Source organism: Aphidius gifuensis, linkage group LG1 (genome assembly GCF_014905175.1).
Source record: "Aphidius gifuensis isolate YNYX2018 linkage group LG1, ASM1490517v1, whole genome shotgun sequence".
Lineage (NCBI taxonomy): Eukaryota > Metazoa > Arthropoda > Insecta > Hymenoptera > Braconidae > Aphidius > Aphidius gifuensis.
In genome coordinates, this window is record NC_057788.1 from 26,677,948 (window position 1) to 26,695,077 (window position 17,130).

At 27.6% G+C, this 17,130-nt stretch overlaps 4 protein-coding genes across 17 annotated transcripts in view; 1 reads left to right on the plus strand and 3 right to left on the minus strand.

Annotated features, from left to right (window-relative positions):
- The window catches only part of LOC122858192 (Down syndrome cell adhesion molecule-like protein Dscam2), a 53,791-nt gene extending 49,683 nt beyond the window's left edge, over positions 1 to 4,108 (plus strand). For 4 of the 10 annotated variants that reach the window (XM_044160937.1, XM_044160978.1, XM_044160929.1 and 1 more), the window contains 9 exons: positions 50 to 167; positions 264 to 715; positions 800 to 981; positions 1,068 to 1,461; positions 1,549 to 1,836; positions 2,042 to 2,250; positions 2,324 to 2,474; positions 2,552 to 2,654; positions 2,839 to 4,108. In XM_044160937.1, coding sequence (XP_044016872.1) covers positions 50 to 167; positions 264 to 715; positions 800 to 981; positions 1,068 to 1,461; positions 1,549 to 1,836; positions 2,042 to 2,250; positions 2,324 to 2,474; positions 2,552 to 2,654; positions 2,839 to 3,082 — 2,141 coding nt within the window. In that variant the 3' untranslated portion in view covers positions 3,083 to 4,108. Of the gene's footprint in view, positions 1 to 49; positions 168 to 263; positions 716 to 799; positions 982 to 1,067; positions 1,462 to 1,548; positions 1,837 to 2,010; positions 2,251 to 2,323; positions 2,475 to 2,551; positions 2,655 to 2,782 lie in introns of those variants that run through there. The other 6 variants (XM_044160945.1, XM_044160999.1, XM_044160990.1 and 3 more) reach the window with 4 other exon arrangements.
- A 243-nt stretch (positions 4,109 to 4,351) lies between these two features.
- Positions 4,352 to 5,939, minus strand: LOC122858254 (tropomyosin-2-like). The gene is made up of 4 exons (XM_044161032.1): positions 5,578 to 5,939; positions 5,146 to 5,468; positions 4,857 to 5,065; positions 4,352 to 4,780 (listed from the first exon to the last, which is right to left on the minus strand). Exons 1-4 carry the CDS (start codon positions 5,815 to 5,817, stop codon positions 4,698 to 4,700), a joined length of 855 nt encoding a protein of 284 aa, XP_044016967.1. The 5' UTR covers positions 5,818 to 5,939; the 3' UTR covers positions 4,352 to 4,697.
- Positions 5,940 to 6,782: 843 nt separating this feature from the next.
- On the minus strand, positions 6,783 to 8,519 carry LOC122858240 (tropomyosin-2-like). 2 transcript variants are annotated; one of them, XM_044161019.1, is made up of 6 exons: positions 8,302 to 8,519; positions 7,732 to 8,051; positions 7,331 to 7,653; positions 7,184 to 7,259; positions 6,979 to 7,111; positions 6,783 to 6,876 (listed from the first exon to the last, which is right to left on the minus strand). In XM_044161019.1, exons 2-6 carry the CDS (start codon positions 7,969 to 7,971, stop codon positions 6,794 to 6,796), a joined length of 855 nt encoding a protein of 284 aa, XP_044016954.1. In that variant the 5' UTR covers positions 7,972 to 8,051; positions 8,302 to 8,519; the 3' UTR covers positions 6,783 to 6,793. The 2 variants fall into 2 exon arrangements, with proteins under 2 accessions (XP_044016954.1, XP_044016946.1); XM_044161011.1 differs by having other exon boundaries at positions 7,732 to 8,075.
- A 1,096-nt stretch (positions 8,520 to 9,615) lies between these two features.
- On the minus strand, positions 9,616 to 17,063 carry LOC122858263 (death-associated protein kinase 1-like). 4 transcript variants are annotated; one of them, XM_044161060.1, is made up of 14 exons: positions 16,799 to 17,063; positions 16,262 to 16,357; positions 15,979 to 16,057; positions 15,757 to 15,869; positions 15,470 to 15,630; positions 15,272 to 15,392; positions 14,889 to 15,189; positions 14,759 to 14,807; positions 14,168 to 14,284; positions 13,295 to 14,057; positions 12,975 to 13,219; positions 12,091 to 12,180; positions 10,489 to 11,672; positions 9,616 to 10,405 (listed from the first exon to the last, which is right to left on the minus strand). In XM_044161060.1, the coding sequence occupies exons 2-14, from the start codon at positions 16,302 to 16,304 to the stop codon at positions 10,243 to 10,245; spliced, it is 3,429 nt and encodes a 1,142-aa protein (XP_044016995.1). In that variant the 5' UTR covers positions 16,305 to 16,357; positions 16,799 to 17,063; the 3' UTR covers positions 9,616 to 10,242. The 4 variants fall into 4 exon arrangements, with proteins under 4 accessions (XP_044016995.1, XP_044016987.1, XP_044016978.1 ...); XM_044161052.1 differs by having other exon boundaries at positions 16,262 to 16,560; XM_044161043.1 differs by having other exon boundaries at positions 16,262 to 16,691.
- Positions 17,064 to 17,130: the final 67 nt, after the last annotated feature.

Consider the following 17,130-nt stretch of genomic DNA (forward strand, 5'->3'; position numbering starts at 1 on the left):
TGAAAGGTATATATTTAAGTTTTAATTAAAAACAACAATATTAATTTAGTGCCTGGAAGTCCAGCGGATATTAAAGTTGTCGTGAGTTCGCCTCAAGCACTTTTTATATCATGGCTACCACCACTAGAGCCCAATGGCGATATTACAAAATACAATCTTTACTCAAGGTGACTAATTAAATTTATTAAATTTTTTTTTTTGCTTCCAATATTATTTCTAGAATAAATATTTAAATTAATTTTTTTTTTTTTGTAATATATTAGAATAATGGATGGTCGAGAAGAATTAAATCATGGAAAACGAGTTTTACCAGCGACAAATTTATTTTTTGAAGTAACTGGTCTTCAACAACACGTTGAATATCAGTTTTGGGTAACAGCAAGTACTCGTAGTGGTGAAGGACAAAGTTCAACAGTTGCTGCTGCAATGCCAAAAAATCATGTTGCAGCTAAAATAACATCATTTGGTGGTCATACTGTAATGCCATGGCGTGGAACAATAACAATGGCATGTCATGCTGTTGGTGAACCAACTCGAGAATGGTTCAAAGGTCTTTCTGATCAAATTCACAGTGATTCCGCTAGAAATATACAAATTTTACCAACTGGAGAACTTATTTTATCAAATCTACAGCTACAAGATGGTGGAAATTATACATGTCAAGTTGAAAATGCCTTAGGAAGTGATAGATTACATTACACTTTAACTGTACAAGGTAATACCACTTTGACTATGTGTTTTGTAATTTTTTATTATTGTGCTGTTATTTATTTGTTTACTTTGATCTACCATTTTCTAGTTCCACCAAATGCTCCTGTACTTTATGTTACGAGCTCAACATCTAGCAGTGTTTTGCTTCACTGGAAATCAGGATATAATGGAGGTACACCACTTACTGGATACAGTTTGCATTATAAAACTACTCATGGAAACTTGGATGAACTTCAACTGCCCCGACGAGCAACAAATCACGAATTAAAAGTAAATATTTTTACTCAATAATAATACATGAATAAAATGATTTGTTAAATATTAAATTTTTAATTGTGTAATATATTGATTGACAGAATCTACTATGTGGCAACATGTATCAGCTGTACCTGACCTCGCACAATAAAATTGGTAGTAGCCCACCATCCCCAGTACTTTCAGTTAGAACCCAGGGTCAACCACCAGGAATTCCTGCAGCTTCTACATTCCTATCACCAAACTCAACAACTCTAGCTCTTCGCTTACACATGTGGCCAGACAATGGATGTCCAATTGTATATTTTGTCATTGAATATCGTCCGATAAATGAATATCACTGGACTCTTGTTTCTAATAATGTTAAAATGCAACGAAGATTCTTAGTCACAAATTTATCACCAAGTACTGTTTACCAATTGAAAATTGAAGCATACAATATTGCTGGAAATAATCAAGCTGAATTTAGTTTTGTCACTCTAACAAAAGATGGTGGTAAGAATATATTATATGTATAATTAATTTTGAATAAAAATAATTGTATTATTATTTAAATAATAATAATTTAATTTTTTTTTTTAGAAGCACCACCTCCAGAATTATCTGAACGTGGCATCATATCAGTATTACCATTCTATGCTGATATGAAAATAATGTTACCAATTATTGTCGCAGCATTTGCATTGTTTGCGGTTTTTTCTGTTGTTATAATGCGATGGAAAAATCAACATTTGGGGGACCGGAACGCGCGACCAATGAAAGAAACACAGGAGAATCAACAGAACGCGGAGACACAGAGGGAACGGTATTACGCGACTATTCACAAAGTCGCATTCTCACAAGCTGCCGGAGATACGGACAAGATTCCAGGTGAATATATAACACAATCGTTTAATACTTGAAAATTTAATATAATTTATAAGCTTAAATTTAAAAAACTAGTAATCAATCAGTGGTATTTGCCAACAAATGTCATATTCAGAAAATGACGCTGGAGAATTTGTCTCATAAAATAAAAATGACAAAAATGGGTGGTTTTTTTAGGTGGGTTACAGGTTTCCTATTCTGATTCTAGAGAACAGCGAAGATATCAGCCCGTACGCTACGTTCCAGCTTTCGGAGGGGGGAGGGGGAGGCCTGGCAGGGCTGGGAGGATTGGGCAGTCTAGGAATGGCAGAGGCCTCGGCTGCGGGTCTTCATCCGAACAATACTCTGCTTCACAGTTTCATGTATCACGAGCATGCGATGACAGAGGGATGTGCGAGTCCCCCACCGATGGCATCGGTACTTTTTTTTGCTTAGAACTTTTAATATTTAACTATTTAAAGAGTATGCTGATAATTTTTTTAATTATTAGAGTATGAAGAGTGTATCATCGAGGAGGCGTCAGCAGAGGAAGCAACATACTCCCGGAGACGACAGCGACGAGAGTGAGTCTGATCCAGATCAGCATACTCGTTCGAGAACAGAATCAGCGAATCAATTGGATGCGGGGAAACTCAAGCACAGTATGTGTTTTTTTTTTATTATTATTTTTTAATTAAAGTATTGAATTAATTTATTTCAAATTTTATTATTTATCAAGTTCGAGCAGTCTCAGACTTTATTTATCACGGAACGTCGAGCACATCTTCCGACATTTCACCAATGTGCGAACAAAAATCACTACCAAGACGAGGACGTTCCAGGTAAGATTAATTTTTTATAAATAATTGCCAGCGAAAAATTAAAAAAAAAAAAAAAAAACAAAAAAATTCCCTTAATTTTTAATAAAACAAACAACAAAAAAAAAAACTCCAAAAAAAAATTGAAACAGAAAAAAAGTGGCAAATTCTAAACGAAAAAAAAACCAAAATTCGGTTATCTATGAAGATGGCACGTTCCCAGCAGGAGTTCTCTGAGGATGTTGCTGCCACCAATGTCAATTGCAGAAACAGCATTTGTTAGTACTCAAGGAAGCGTGTCAGGAAATGATAGAAATGAACGACCTGAACTTAGTGAAGCCGAGTGCGATATTGGATCACTGAAGAAGCCAAAATTAGGACTTAAAAGTACATTGTGGACAAGACCAGGTGCTCAAAATAATCCATCATCAGACTACTCAATTGCAGTTTAAATTTATCTAGCTGGATCATTGCTAGATTAACAAAAAAAAAAAAAAAACAAAATTTAATCCAAAAACGCTCGTCGTGGGTGATTTATTTATTTATTTATTTTTCTCATTTTTTTATTTATCATTATTTTAAAAATCCCTTGGAGATACATTTTTTTCTAGTTTATTTTTTCATCACAAAATGAAAGTCTTGAATAAAAAATTATATTAATAATAACGACTGCAAAAACCAGTGTCTTCCTTTTTACTGAACTTTAATATTTTACACACTTTGCATACTTCACTGCCAGCTTGTTAAAAAAAACCATCTCCAAGGGATTTCGAAAAGAAAATAAAAAACCAACTAAATATCTAATTAATATATTTTTTTTAATTTGCTCATTACGACGAGACTGCATGAATAAATGTGTACGCATGGCTGTGATCAATTGAATGCATCTAGTCAAATGCGTGGAATATAATTTAAAATAATAATAATAATAATACAATAAATTGATGCGTGCCAAAACGACAATTTGCTCAGACCGCTGAAGATAAAACTACAGCGGACGACCCATCCGAGACCAAAAGACTTATATTCCAAAAAAAAAAAAAAAAAAATTACGAGTGCTTCAGCGTCTTGAAAAATTAAAAAAATTAAATGAATATTGATTTAACTAGATTTTATTAAAATTTTAATGAAAAAAAAATTAAAATTCGATAGGCATTTTTCAGTCGTATTGCTTGATGCGTATACGCTGGGCTCTGTTGCATTGTAAAGTTTATATATATAAAGAAAAAAAATAAAAGAAATAATAAACGTACGAATAAACGTTAATTAATTTAAGTACGTTATTACATTAAGACTTTTAAAAAAATTAAAATATGATTAAATGCGTGTTATATAATTGTAGACGTAAGTGAGAACTGCGCCTGCATTTGGCCACGATATGATGTATATATGATAGGTAGAAGCAACGTCAATCAAACGTTTTTAATTTATAATTTTTACTAATAATAATAAATGAATAATCATTGACAAAAAAAAAACACTTTATTCATTATTATATTTTGAATGAAAGTCCCTTCGAAAATGTCCATTTAAAAATAAAAAGAATTTAAATTTTTTGTACATTAAAAACTTTTATATTTATATATAAATAATATATTTTTTTTTGTTGTATTTACTTGTGGAAAAAAAATTAATTATCAATTCAATACGCACATGTGTAAAACAAGTGTAAAAAGATTTTTGTTTTTTTTTTTTAATTTTCGTGAAAATTTATTATTGAATTTATTGATTATTTTTTATAATGGACGAGAAGGGTCACTAATCAAATGAACGATAATTTATTATGATGTACATTAAACCAGAAAAAAAAATATTAATGTAAGGAAAAAAAAAATATATATATAATAAAAATAAACCGAGGCATGTTAAATGATGTTCAAACGTGTTTTTCAATGGTCTATGTAATAAGAAAAATAATAAATGCAACGGCCTCAAGTTAATCTGAGGACAGTCATTTAAATCCATTGTATCAACAAAGTCAAAATGAAATAAATTGATATAATGTAAAAAAAAAAAGAATAAAATAATTAATGTTATTTAAAAAAAAAAAAAACAATATCATCTTAATTAGTAACCAGTAAGTTCAGCAAAAGTTGAATCCAAATCGTCACAAATATATTTGCATTTTTCTTTTTCTCTAAATAGTTTATCTAAAAAAAAAAATGTCCAAATTATTAATCATTGTTTTATAATTTAATTATTATTTTTTATTATAATATAGTTTACCTTCACGTCGATCCAGTTCTTTTTGAAGTGTTTTCATTTGAAAATCAGCAACACCACAACGTCTTTCAGCATCTTTAAATTTTACCTTTAATTCTTTAAGCTGTAATTTGAATTCTTCAACTCGTTGATTTGCTTTTTCCTCAGAAACTTCAAGAGACCGACAAAAATTACCAACAATAAATAATTCATCTTCTCTTTCAGCAATTTTACTAAAAATAAAATATTTAAAATTAATAATATAATTATTAATATTATAAATGATATTTAATTTCAGAAATATTTAATTTACGACTCGCTAGCTTTAACACGATCTTCAGCAGCTTCAAGTTCATCCTCAACAAATGCTAATTTTCTTGATATTTCATCGGATTTTGTATCTGCATCTTCGGCAATAACACGAGCTTCTTTTAATTGTTTTGTTAACTGATCTAATTTATCTTCATCAGCTTTTCTTCTATTATCTAAAACTTTACAAATTCTTTTAGCATCATCAGCTGTTTCTGATGCTTGTGCAAGTTTTGTCTGTGCAACTACACGACGTTCCTCAGTTTTTTCTAAATTTGCCATACACGTCTGCATTTTTCTATTTAGAATTGCCAATTCTGATTGAGTCTAATTATTCAAACGAAAAAAAAAAATATACAAATAAGTGAAACAAAATAAAATAGTATTCGAATTATTTATTGTTTTAATAATAAATTAAAAAAAAAAAAATACTTGCAATTAATAAAGCATGTTCTTTTCCCTCAAGACTCATATTTGATTTTTTCAAATTATCACGACTTATTTTTAAATCATGTTGCATTTGTGATAATTTTTTTCCCAATTCCAGGACTTCATCTCTCAATAATTCTTCACGTTTATTTGCTTCTCTTGCTTGTTGATCACAAACATCAGCACGATCAATTGCAATATCTTTTTCAATTTTTAATGTTTGCAATCTTTTTTTTATTGCATTCATTATTTAATTGTCTATTCACTATTAAAATCACAAGTTAATTAAAATTTATTTAAAACACTTCTCAGTATAACTTGAAGAACCTTCGAAATCCAGTGTTCACGAGTGACTGTAACCACGATCGTACATCGACATTCGTTTTATACCGTGCCAAGTTGAAAAAAAAAAAAAAAGTTAAAAAAAAAATAGCTTAAAACATTTTAAAACTGTCTTGAGTTAGGCTCAAAGAAATTCTTTCTCAAATCGAATTGAGAATTTTAAATCGAGAACAGCAAACTAATATACTCTGCTGTATAAAAATAAAAAAAATAGTATGAGGATTTTTTTTTTTTTGCAATTAAAGTAACAATAATATTTATTTGGTGACCATTTATTGAAAACAAATGACTTCATATTATACATTATAATGATAATGATAAATGAAAAGAAAAAAAAAATGAAATGATAGCAGAGAAAAATCTACCAATAAATAATGAATTCGATCAGCATTTTTTTTTTTTTTTTCTGAAAATAAAATAAAATATATCATAGACAAAGATAAATTTTCTCAAACCTCGTTTGTTTGTTTGTTTTTTATAATTGTTTTTTATGATTACTTTTTAAATTGCATAGTTGGCATGCAATAAAAGAAAAAAAAAAAATCAATTAAAATAAATAAAGTGTTTCTTTTTTTTTAATAAGCATTATAGTACGCAATCCTCACTCAGTCAATTCGAAAGGGTTACGCATGTCGGTTATTTTTAAAAGTGTTAAAAGGCCGAATTAAAAGTATTCCACGTTAGATTGCGTGCACTCGATTAAAGCCAATAGGCCGCAACTAAAATAAAGCACAAAGCTTTGTATTTTTTTTTTTGTTATATTTTTCTTTTTATATAGCCAATTGAAGCTTATAGAAAATAAAAATTTATCAGCACTTTTATGTGTTCTTTGGTGGGTTCCAATATTGTTTGTTTTGATTATTTTTTTTGCATTTATTTTTTTAAAATCCAGACATTTCAGCAAATGTTATATCCATGTCATCGCAAATCGCCCTGAATTTCTCTTTTTCTTCTCTGAGCTCATCTGAAAATATAAATTTATATTTCATTAATATTTGTTTATTATTGTTTTGCTCTTTTCTTTTTTTTTTTTTTTCATTATCAATATTTTAAATTGTGACATTACCCTCTTTGGTATCAATTTCTTTTTGCAATAATTTAACTGTTTTTTCAGCATGAATTGCACGTCTTTCAGCAGCTTTTAATTGTCCTTTTAATTCTTTCAATTGAAGCTTTGATTGTTCTACTCTATTATTTGCCTAAAATTATAATTCAAAAAATACATTATTTACTTTTTTTTTCGTTTTTTTTATGGTTTATAAATTATTTACCTTTTGCTCCGATACTTCTAAACTTTTAACGATATTTTGGACAATAAAAAGCTCGTCCTCACGTTCAACAATTTTCCTATGTACAAAAAAAAACATATAATATTTTTTTAAATTAAAAATGAGTGAAAAAAAAAATTAAATACTAACGCTTCGCTATTTTTTACTCTTTCTTCAGCAGCTTCAAGTTCCTCCTCAACAAATGATAATTTTTGTGCAATTTCATCGGATTTTGTATCTGCATCTTCAGCAATGAGTCTTGCTTCTTTTAATTCAAGTGTTAATTTTTCAACACTTTCTTCATTAAGTCGACTTCTTTCTTCCAATACTTTGCACATTCTTTTTGCATCATCAGCAAGCTCTGTTGCTTTTTCTAATTTTGATTGTGCTAATAAACGAAGTTCCTCTTTTTTTGTTAATGATATTTCAATATCTTGAACACGTTTTGTAAGTATCGTTCTATCTTGCTCTGCCTATATGTTATTTTTATAAAAAATTTATTAGTAAATTAAATAAATATAAAATGAAATATAATAAATTATATTTAATACCTTTGTAAATGATTTTTCACAAACATCAAGAGCAGCTGATTGTGATTCAAGATTTGCCTTTGCTACTTCATAATCATGTTCAATTGTTGTAAGTTTTTTTGTTAAATCACGTACCTCATCATAAATTAAATCAGCACGTAAATTTTCCTGTCTAGCTTTTGTTTCATTAGTTTCAACAGTTTCATTAGCTCTATCCATCTCCATCTTCAACGCTGCGATTTTCTTTTTTATTGCCTCCATGATGACAAGTAGTTTGTTGTTATTGTCCTTGTCAACAAATTTAAGGACACTCTACTTGTCCCAACAAAAAATCGAAGCGTCTTGTCCAAAATAAAAATTAAAAGCTATTTAATTAAACAAATTAATAAAATAAAAATACCAATCACAACATAAACACTGACTCATAAATTAACACGACATATTCAAACTTGACGTATTATGTTTTTTTTTTCCTGTCTTTTCCTTTTTTTTTTTTTTTTTTGTAGTTATTTACATTTTCTTTTTTTTCTTTTTTTTTTTACTACAAGAAAAAAAAAAAATTGAATAAACAAAAATAAAAGGACTACTCACTCAAGGGTGGAGAAGATGATGTGGTGTCACGACTGGATACCGTTTGAACGATGAGCCAAAATAAAACTAAATGTTCGATGCTTAAATCTCCTAGAAAGATTTCAATTGAAAATTCAATAGCTATAATTGCTTTTCAAACTTTGGCTATCGTCCCGTTTTTTCTACACTTTGGCTCTTTACTGATCAATCCCCGTCACTGCACTGACTCTGGCCGAAATGCGATCTCCACCTTCCCATGCTATTCTTAGGATTATAAAGAATTTCAATCCTGGTTTTTATATCGTAACACGTAACTTAATTCAACCATTGTTTCGAAAATTTCAATGGTCATTAATTCATAAAATTAAATACAATAATGTACTATTATTTATTTATTCTTATTTCAATTTATTTTTAAACAAATTAAATAATAAATACTCCAGTGGATTTTTTGTTTGTTTGTTTGTATTTGTTATTTTTTTTCTTTTCTTATTTTTTTTTGGCGCAAAATTAACATTTTATTTTCGAGTTTCTTTTGATAAGTTGTTTCTTTTTTTTTTATCTTGATTGATGATTGACCGAATGACATAAATAATAATACAGTTAAATATTTATAATGATAATAAATAAAATGTAAATTATTGTAACATGTAAAATAAATTATTTCTTTTTTTGTTTATAATAAATTGTGATGAATTATAATTAATAAATCTAAATAAAAATAAATTACGCACTGCAGGTAAGTAATTATATTATTAAATATTATTTTGTTTGGTTTTAAAGAGATTTTTAAAAATGTTTTAATCTATTTTATAATTTTTTCAATTCCATTTGTTTTTTATGGCGTGATAAATTTAAATTTCAAAAAGAAAAATGGAATATGTGTAAAATATTCCAAGCTATATCAAACGTGTGTCTTTAATTATTGAGCCAAATATTAATTATCTATATTATTATTATTTCTATATTTTATTTAATGGACGCTTCAGACTTTTACTGTAGAATCAGTATTCAGAATAATTTTATTTATATTATATTTCGTTTATTTAATTTACTCTTAAGGTAAAAATTTAATTTTCTATGTACCTAATGATTGATTATTTAAGTACAAATTTTTTAAACAAGGCTAAATTTTTTATTTTGTTGTTTCGTTGTTTTGCTTGAGGAGCAATTTTTGTATCAATAAGATTTGCTTTAATTATTTTCTTTCCTTGTAGCACAACCAAATTTGTATCTTAAAATTAAAAATTTTCAATCAAGACTAGTTTAGCTTTGTATTTTTTGTTTTAGAAATTTTTTTTCTATTAATATGACTTAAAATTTGATCCACAATCCAATAAATAATAATTTTATCTAAATATTTTTATCGAACGCTGTTTTTTTTTTTTTCGTTCACAAAAAGATTAAAATAATCACTCGGTGTTTAAAAGCTCATAAGCGTAAAATGTGCAAATTCTACAATTAAATATATATTTTATAAAAAAACATTTATTTGTTTTTTTTTTTTGCTTTTTTTTTTATATTGAAAAATTGTTTTTTTTTTTTTCGAAATTGGTAAATGGCAAGTGAATATTTTTGTTTTTTTTTTTTGTTATAATGCTCACTCATATAAATAATTTAAAATATAACACAATAATTAATTGGTTCATGCAGTCTTTAGATTTCATTTAAAAACATTATTTAACGCATGTTGGTAATTATTTTTTTTTTTGTTTAAATGTTCGATTGTATACTTTTGATACCTTAACAATAATTAGAAATAAAACTGATAAGTACTTTGTGGCATAAATAATTGGTGTTAAAATTCATTGTCAATTAAAAAAAAATAATGTAACTAATAAACTAGACAAAAAAAAAAAATATATGAACCAGATAAACAAAATATTTACAAATCAATCACCCTGTTTAGCTGAATTTTTATATTTAAAAAGTATTTATCCATCGTCGATGATTACAGCATCGTCATCTTGATAAATGTGAGCCAGTTTCTGAATCAATTGACACTGACAATAAAAAAACAGAAGTATGTGATAGCAACAAATGGACGGCATCGTCACGACCAAGTGCACGAAGTTGCTTCACAAGTGAGCCAACTGTACATCCAGATCCGGCACAAGACAATAATCTTTTCATATAAAAATAAATAAATTTATATAATTTTAAATGTCAAAAATAATTTAATTTAATATTTACGTAGAAATTTTTTACCTTAAAGTTGGACTATCAATAGTACTATCAAGATTAGCAACACGATCTCCTAATCCAAGTCTAACAGCCAATAAACACCAATCTTTACCATGTGGATCAGGTGGATCAAGCATTTGAGCAAGTCTTCTTTTAACTCCTGGCTTGATAAGTTTAACTGGTTGTAATGTTCCAGTAATACAATTTTCCATAACAGTTGCTCCACAACCAACAATATCCCAAACACTCTCTAAACGTCCATTGAAAGGATTTTTAAATTTAACTTCATCAAATCCTTGATCAATAAGTGCTGTAAGTAACTGTGATGGTTTCCAAGAATGTATAATATCATCATAATCAGCTAATTGACTTGGACTTAGCCAATGTTTTTCAAGAAGTAAAGCAGGTGCAACTTGATCAATAGTTGTATCAATAGCATCAAATATAACACTTAATAATTCAAAACATTGTCCTCCAGTTCCTTTTGGTCCTCTTACACGTATTTCAATATATCCTTGATCTTCTTCTTCAAGTGTTATTATACTTTCACATGGACCAATACATAATTTTGATCCTCTCCACCATTGATATAAATCTGAATCACGTGGATCCCATGTTTGTGTTATTTTACGTAATTGTATTTGTAAATGTGGAAATATTGGTGTTAAATGATACATTGATGCTTCTTCAGTAAATAAACGTAAACCACAATGTGGTAAATTAACTTGACATTGTTTCCATGGTTCCCATAAACCTTGTAAACGTTCAACTAAATTTAAACATGGTATTTCATATTCAATTTCATCAATATCAACTTCACAAGGTATACAAAAATTTGTTGCTTGTAATACTTGTAATGCTTGACTTGCTGGACATGGACATCTTGATTGAAAATCTTCAATTCCATATACACCAGTTGTACGACCACCTAATCTACCACGTTGTTCTGGATTTAATTGCCAACTTATAACATCACGCCAAAGCCATTCTGGACTTAATACAATTAAATTATCATTAAGTAATATTGATTCACCAAGTGCTTGAAGTTGTTGTGCCAAATATATTATATGTTCCATTGTTACTAAAGGATTTAAATATCTTCGAACTTCATTTAATAATTCATCAATTGTCATTAAAACTGGTGGATCTTCAATTCCTTGTACATGACTTCTCCATGATTCTAATAATGGTGTCCACATAATTGCACCCTAAAAAATATTTTTTTAATTCTTCAACAAGATATCTAAGTTCACTCACCATTGTTATATAATTTTATACAATAAAACATCAACAAAATATACATAAACAAATATAAATTAATAAATAAATAAACGTTTATAAAAAATTGAAAAAAAAAAATAAACAAAAAATTGACTTTTACAGAAAAAAAGCTTTTTTTTTTTTTTGTTTTATTTAAAAATTACTCAAGGCATTATTGTGCAATAAATGTTTTGTTTTTTTTCTTATCTTTTTTCTTTTTTTTTTGTGAACACAAGCAAGGAATTAGTTTTGAATTTATTTAAATAACAAAAATACTCAGTGATTAAATAAATAAAGCAAATAATATGTTTGATTTTTAAATAAAAAAAAAATATATGAAAAATTAAAAATGATAAATGGATCGACCTGGTTATCATGATTCGCCAGTGGCACGTACGTAGCCGCAGTTTTCGGCATGTCACGATGGAGAAAAGTTTCTGCTACATCGGCTCCGTCCTATTATCATGCGTTTCATGCATTATAAGGCACTGCTCTGGTTAAGAAATAATGGGACCAAATTTGACACTCAAGGCAATTTTATAATTATTATTTCACAAATCAATCTATACATGAAATAAATTTATGTTAAATAAATTACCTTGATTATTGTCTACTAAACAATCTTCGAGTATTATAAATTAATTCGTAATACTCGAGGAATTGTTATTTTTGGTTTTTATTTTTTCGATGATAATATGATAATATACTTTTGTTGGGTTTTTTTTTATCTTTACACACATGATATTTTATGTGAACATGCATTGACATTGAATATGGATAATAGTATGTAATTTTTCTTTTTTTTTTTTGGAGGCCAAACCATGCGGGACATCTTTATGATTAAAATTATTATTTATAAATTTATAATAAAAAATTGTAAATTGAATGAAAAAATTTAATTAATTATTTTTCTTAAATTTATTTATTATAAAAAGTCTAAAAACAATATTTTTTTAAATATTGAAATCAGCTGTTTTTATATATAAATATTTTCTTTTTTATTATTTTCATAGCATGCTATGATTTCGTGCGATCTCTAGCATATATTTTTAATATTTTAATTTGATATATTTTCTTATTATTTGAATAATTAATAAAAAAAAACTCGACTTAAGAATTTTGGGCCAAAGTAAACAACGTTAATAATAAAAATAAAAATAAATAAAACACTCAGGACAATATTATATATTAATTACCATGGGATTAATTAAATTATTATTTAAATAAAAAAATAAAATAAATTTGTTTACCTCAAGAAATTCAGTACGTGCATTTGTCAATAAAGATCTCAGTTGTTTAACTCCAGGATTAGCTGAATTTGTTGCATCAAGTGCAACCATTTGTGGCTCATCACCAAGAATTGGTGTAAATTGTTTTAAAAATGGTAATAATGGAGCAAGAAAATTTGAATTACTATTTAAATTTGGATTTTGTGGTTCTGGTGCATATGTACCAACAAGTATAACTTTAATATCTTGACATTTACCAGCAAAACCTGTAAGTATTTAATAATATTATTAATATTTTTTTAAATAATGTTAAAAAAATTATTAAATCTTAAAAAATATACCAATGTTTTTTGGTGGTATTCTATCCATAATAAAACGTAGCCAAAAACGTGCTTGCTGTAGTTGTACAGTCAATGGTTCTCTCAGACTAATTGTTATTAAATGTACAGCTGGTAAATTAAATGTTAAAACATGATGATAAGATGCAAGAAAATCTTCTCTACCACATAATTCCCAAAATACACATTCACCACCAACATTACCACGACTCCATTCAACACCAACAGTACCCTCATACTCATTATCACTATATTCAAAACTTAATGATCCATGTTTATTTGTAACATCAAGCTCAATACTTGGTTCTCTTTTACATGTATAATTTTGACTTTTTGATCTTCGAAAAAATCCAAAATTAAATATACCTGTTTTTAATGAATTTATTAATGATGTTTTACCACTTGCACAATGTCCCAATAAACGTATATGTAAACGATCAATAATTTTATGACTTGGTTGTAATTGTTTTATATAATTATCACGTTGATTAATATTTCTAAGTCTATCAAGTAAATTTGCAATATCAATATGACCATATTTTATTGCTGTAACATCAGCACGAATTCCACGATTTGTTTTATCAACATCACAGCCAGATAAACATAGTAAACGTACAATATTAATATGACCATATCTTGCAGCAATATGAAGTGGTGTTTGTCCTTTTTCATTTGATATATCAAGATCTACACCATTTTCAATGAGCAATGATGTCATTGATTCGTCACCTGATGCACATGATATATGCAATAGACTATCTTCTTTCTAGAGTAAAAAAAAACACACAAGTATGCATATATGAATAATGAAAACGTGATAAATTGAATAAACAATTAGATAGTCAGTTTTTATTATTTTTTAAATTAAAAACTTACAGAGTCCTTGATATCCAATGATGCACCTTGACGTAATAATTGCGATACTGCTTGAATACAGCCACGTTTTACAGCACTCATCATTGCTCCACTAAGATCCTGAGAAGATTCAGTATCCTAGTCAAAAACAAACACAATGCTTGTTTACATTTAACAACCCTATAATAATTTTTATCTATCACCTACAATATAATGCAACTAAAAAATAATACAAAATAATAAATTGTCTTATAGGAACGTTGTGAAGGTGTTGAAAACAAAATAATAATTAACTGTTGTCTTGAAAAAACCATGTATATATTGTTAATTAATAAGGAAAAAAAAAAAATAAACAAGGAAATTTTTTTTAAATACTTAGGAATGTAGGTCTGTACAAAAAAATATCTCATACGTAAATAGAAAAAAAAAAAAAAAAAAAAAAAAAAACGTAATGATATATTATTCAGTCAATAATTATGTATAGTAAAATAATATACAACCAAACAAAACGAGTAACAAAAAAAAAAAATTATTTGTTTGTAGAATGTTTCAAGTATCATAAATAATAATAAATTAAATAATAATAATTTATTAATTGAGACTTGGACACACCGTGAGGATCCAAGGATGTTTAAGGCACGAATCAGCACTTCCTCGTTCCCTAAAATAAAAAAAAAAAAAACATTCAAGTAAATGCATAAATAAACGATAAACAAATTAGTGATAATTAAAAAAAGCTTACTTTGGATCTTTAACCAATAATGAATGTATAAAATCCTTGGCAACTTCACTGACATTACCAAAAAATTCATCATCAAATTGATATTGACAAGCTGCAACATTAGCATATGTTTCTTGTTTATCTTCACCAAGAAATGGTGATGCACCACTTAATAATATATATGTCAATACTCCAACAGCCCAAAGATCAGTTCCTAAACTCAATGGTTCATAATTAACAATTTCAGGTGCAACAAATTCTGGTGTACCAAATAATGCACGTAAATCAGAACCAGGCACCAAACGATGAGATAATCCTAAATCTAAAAAGAATATTTAAATATAAAAAAAATAAAGATAATCATTAATTCACTAAATAGTAATTATTAAATAAAATATATTTACCTATTAATTTAATGCTTGGCATAGGTGGAGGTGATGATAATAAAATATTTTCTGGTTTAATGTCAAGATGAGCAACTTGATGAGAGTGTAAATGACTTAGAGCCATCAAAACTTGCCTGACCTTTTGTGGTAATTTAAAATTAATATATAAAATAATCAATAAATATCATATATAAATTTTAATTGAATAATACTAACAACATGGGCAGCTTCAGCTTCACTCGATGGAGTCCAATGAAATAATTCACCATCAGATATTAATTCCAATAAAAGAACAACTGTTTTACCTGTATCAATAACTTTGTATAGTGATACAATATTTGGATGTCGTAGACGTGCCAATAGACCTGCCTCACGAGCTAAATAAATTTAAAAAAAAAATTAAATATATAATAATAATCATTTCAAAACAGGATATTAGCTGTTTTATTTTTTCATCTAAGTACATTCATTTATGATGAAATAGTTGAGTTGTTTATTCATACCTATGTCAGCTGCAGCAACACCCCTGGCAACTCGCCTTTTTCTCATAATTTTTGCTGCGTAAACAGAACCTGTTTTGAGTTCCACGCATTTTCGTACAACAGCAAATTGACCTCTACAATATTTAAATAATTATTGTTAATAATTTAATCAGCGCATATATGTATAACAAATCAGTTGTGATCACGTCACATATTAATAAATAAATACCACATTCTACGTACTTGCCAATTTCTTCAAGTAGATCATAATTCTTTTCAATATCCTCGTGATGTACCTCCATCAAGGTGTCGTATTCAGGACCTGTCACAAAACACAACACAATTATTAACCATCAACAAACAATATGATAAACAAAAAAAAATAATATAAATTTGTCAACAAACAAACAAACAAAGTATCTGTCAATGTATTTCAATGTTGTGTCAAATAATAATGATAATCGAGATGTTTTAAACAATAACAAAACTATAAATTATATAAAAAATAATTTGTTTATTTAATTACCCCCATTGGAAGTTGTCAATTGACGTGAAGTTCCAGGCATCATCTCCCGCACATTTTGTGTTTACCAAATTAATTGAACATTTTATAGACACTACACTTTTATATAAAAAAATAGATATATTATTATTATTATTAACAAATATATTTGTTTAGCATTTGTAAAATATTATTATGATTTTCAGAACCACGCCGGTGTTTCTCTCTCTTTCTGTGTCTCCACACTGATAAGTGATATCACACTATATAATGATTAACTTTGACACACACATACAGACGACTAGTATATCTTGAGCTGTCAGCTTTTTTGTGTTGGAGGAAGCAAAAACAGTAGGAAAAAAAAATAGAAAAAAAATTAATAAAAATTAATACACATAGTCGTGGGAATCAATATACACGACGCCACCTTGAGCTACCTGATAACTTCACACACCTTAGTTTTTTAAAAAAGGAAAATTTATATTTACAATGTTTATGACAAATTGACAAACAATAATTTTTTAATTCCAGTTAAGTTTTTTTTTTTTTTAATCATTTTACCTGGTTTGCTTAATTGTTGTTGATGTTTAGATTTAAAAAATAGATGTATAATTGATAAGCAAGTGATATCCACACTCGATGCTGACTCGAGGCCAATTGTTTCTATCAGTTTCTATAAAACTCATCTTCCCATAGAAACTCGTTTATTCGCCTTTCCCAAATGCGTGGGAAGATTGAGCTTAGTTTTGAAAAAATTAATATTATTTTCCTTTCACTTTAAACAATAAAGTCAGTGTTAAATAATGGAATAAATATAAATAAATTCCAACGGTTTTAAAACTCAGCTAAAATTAATTTTATAATAATATTACGACTGTTTGCCCATCAGTCAT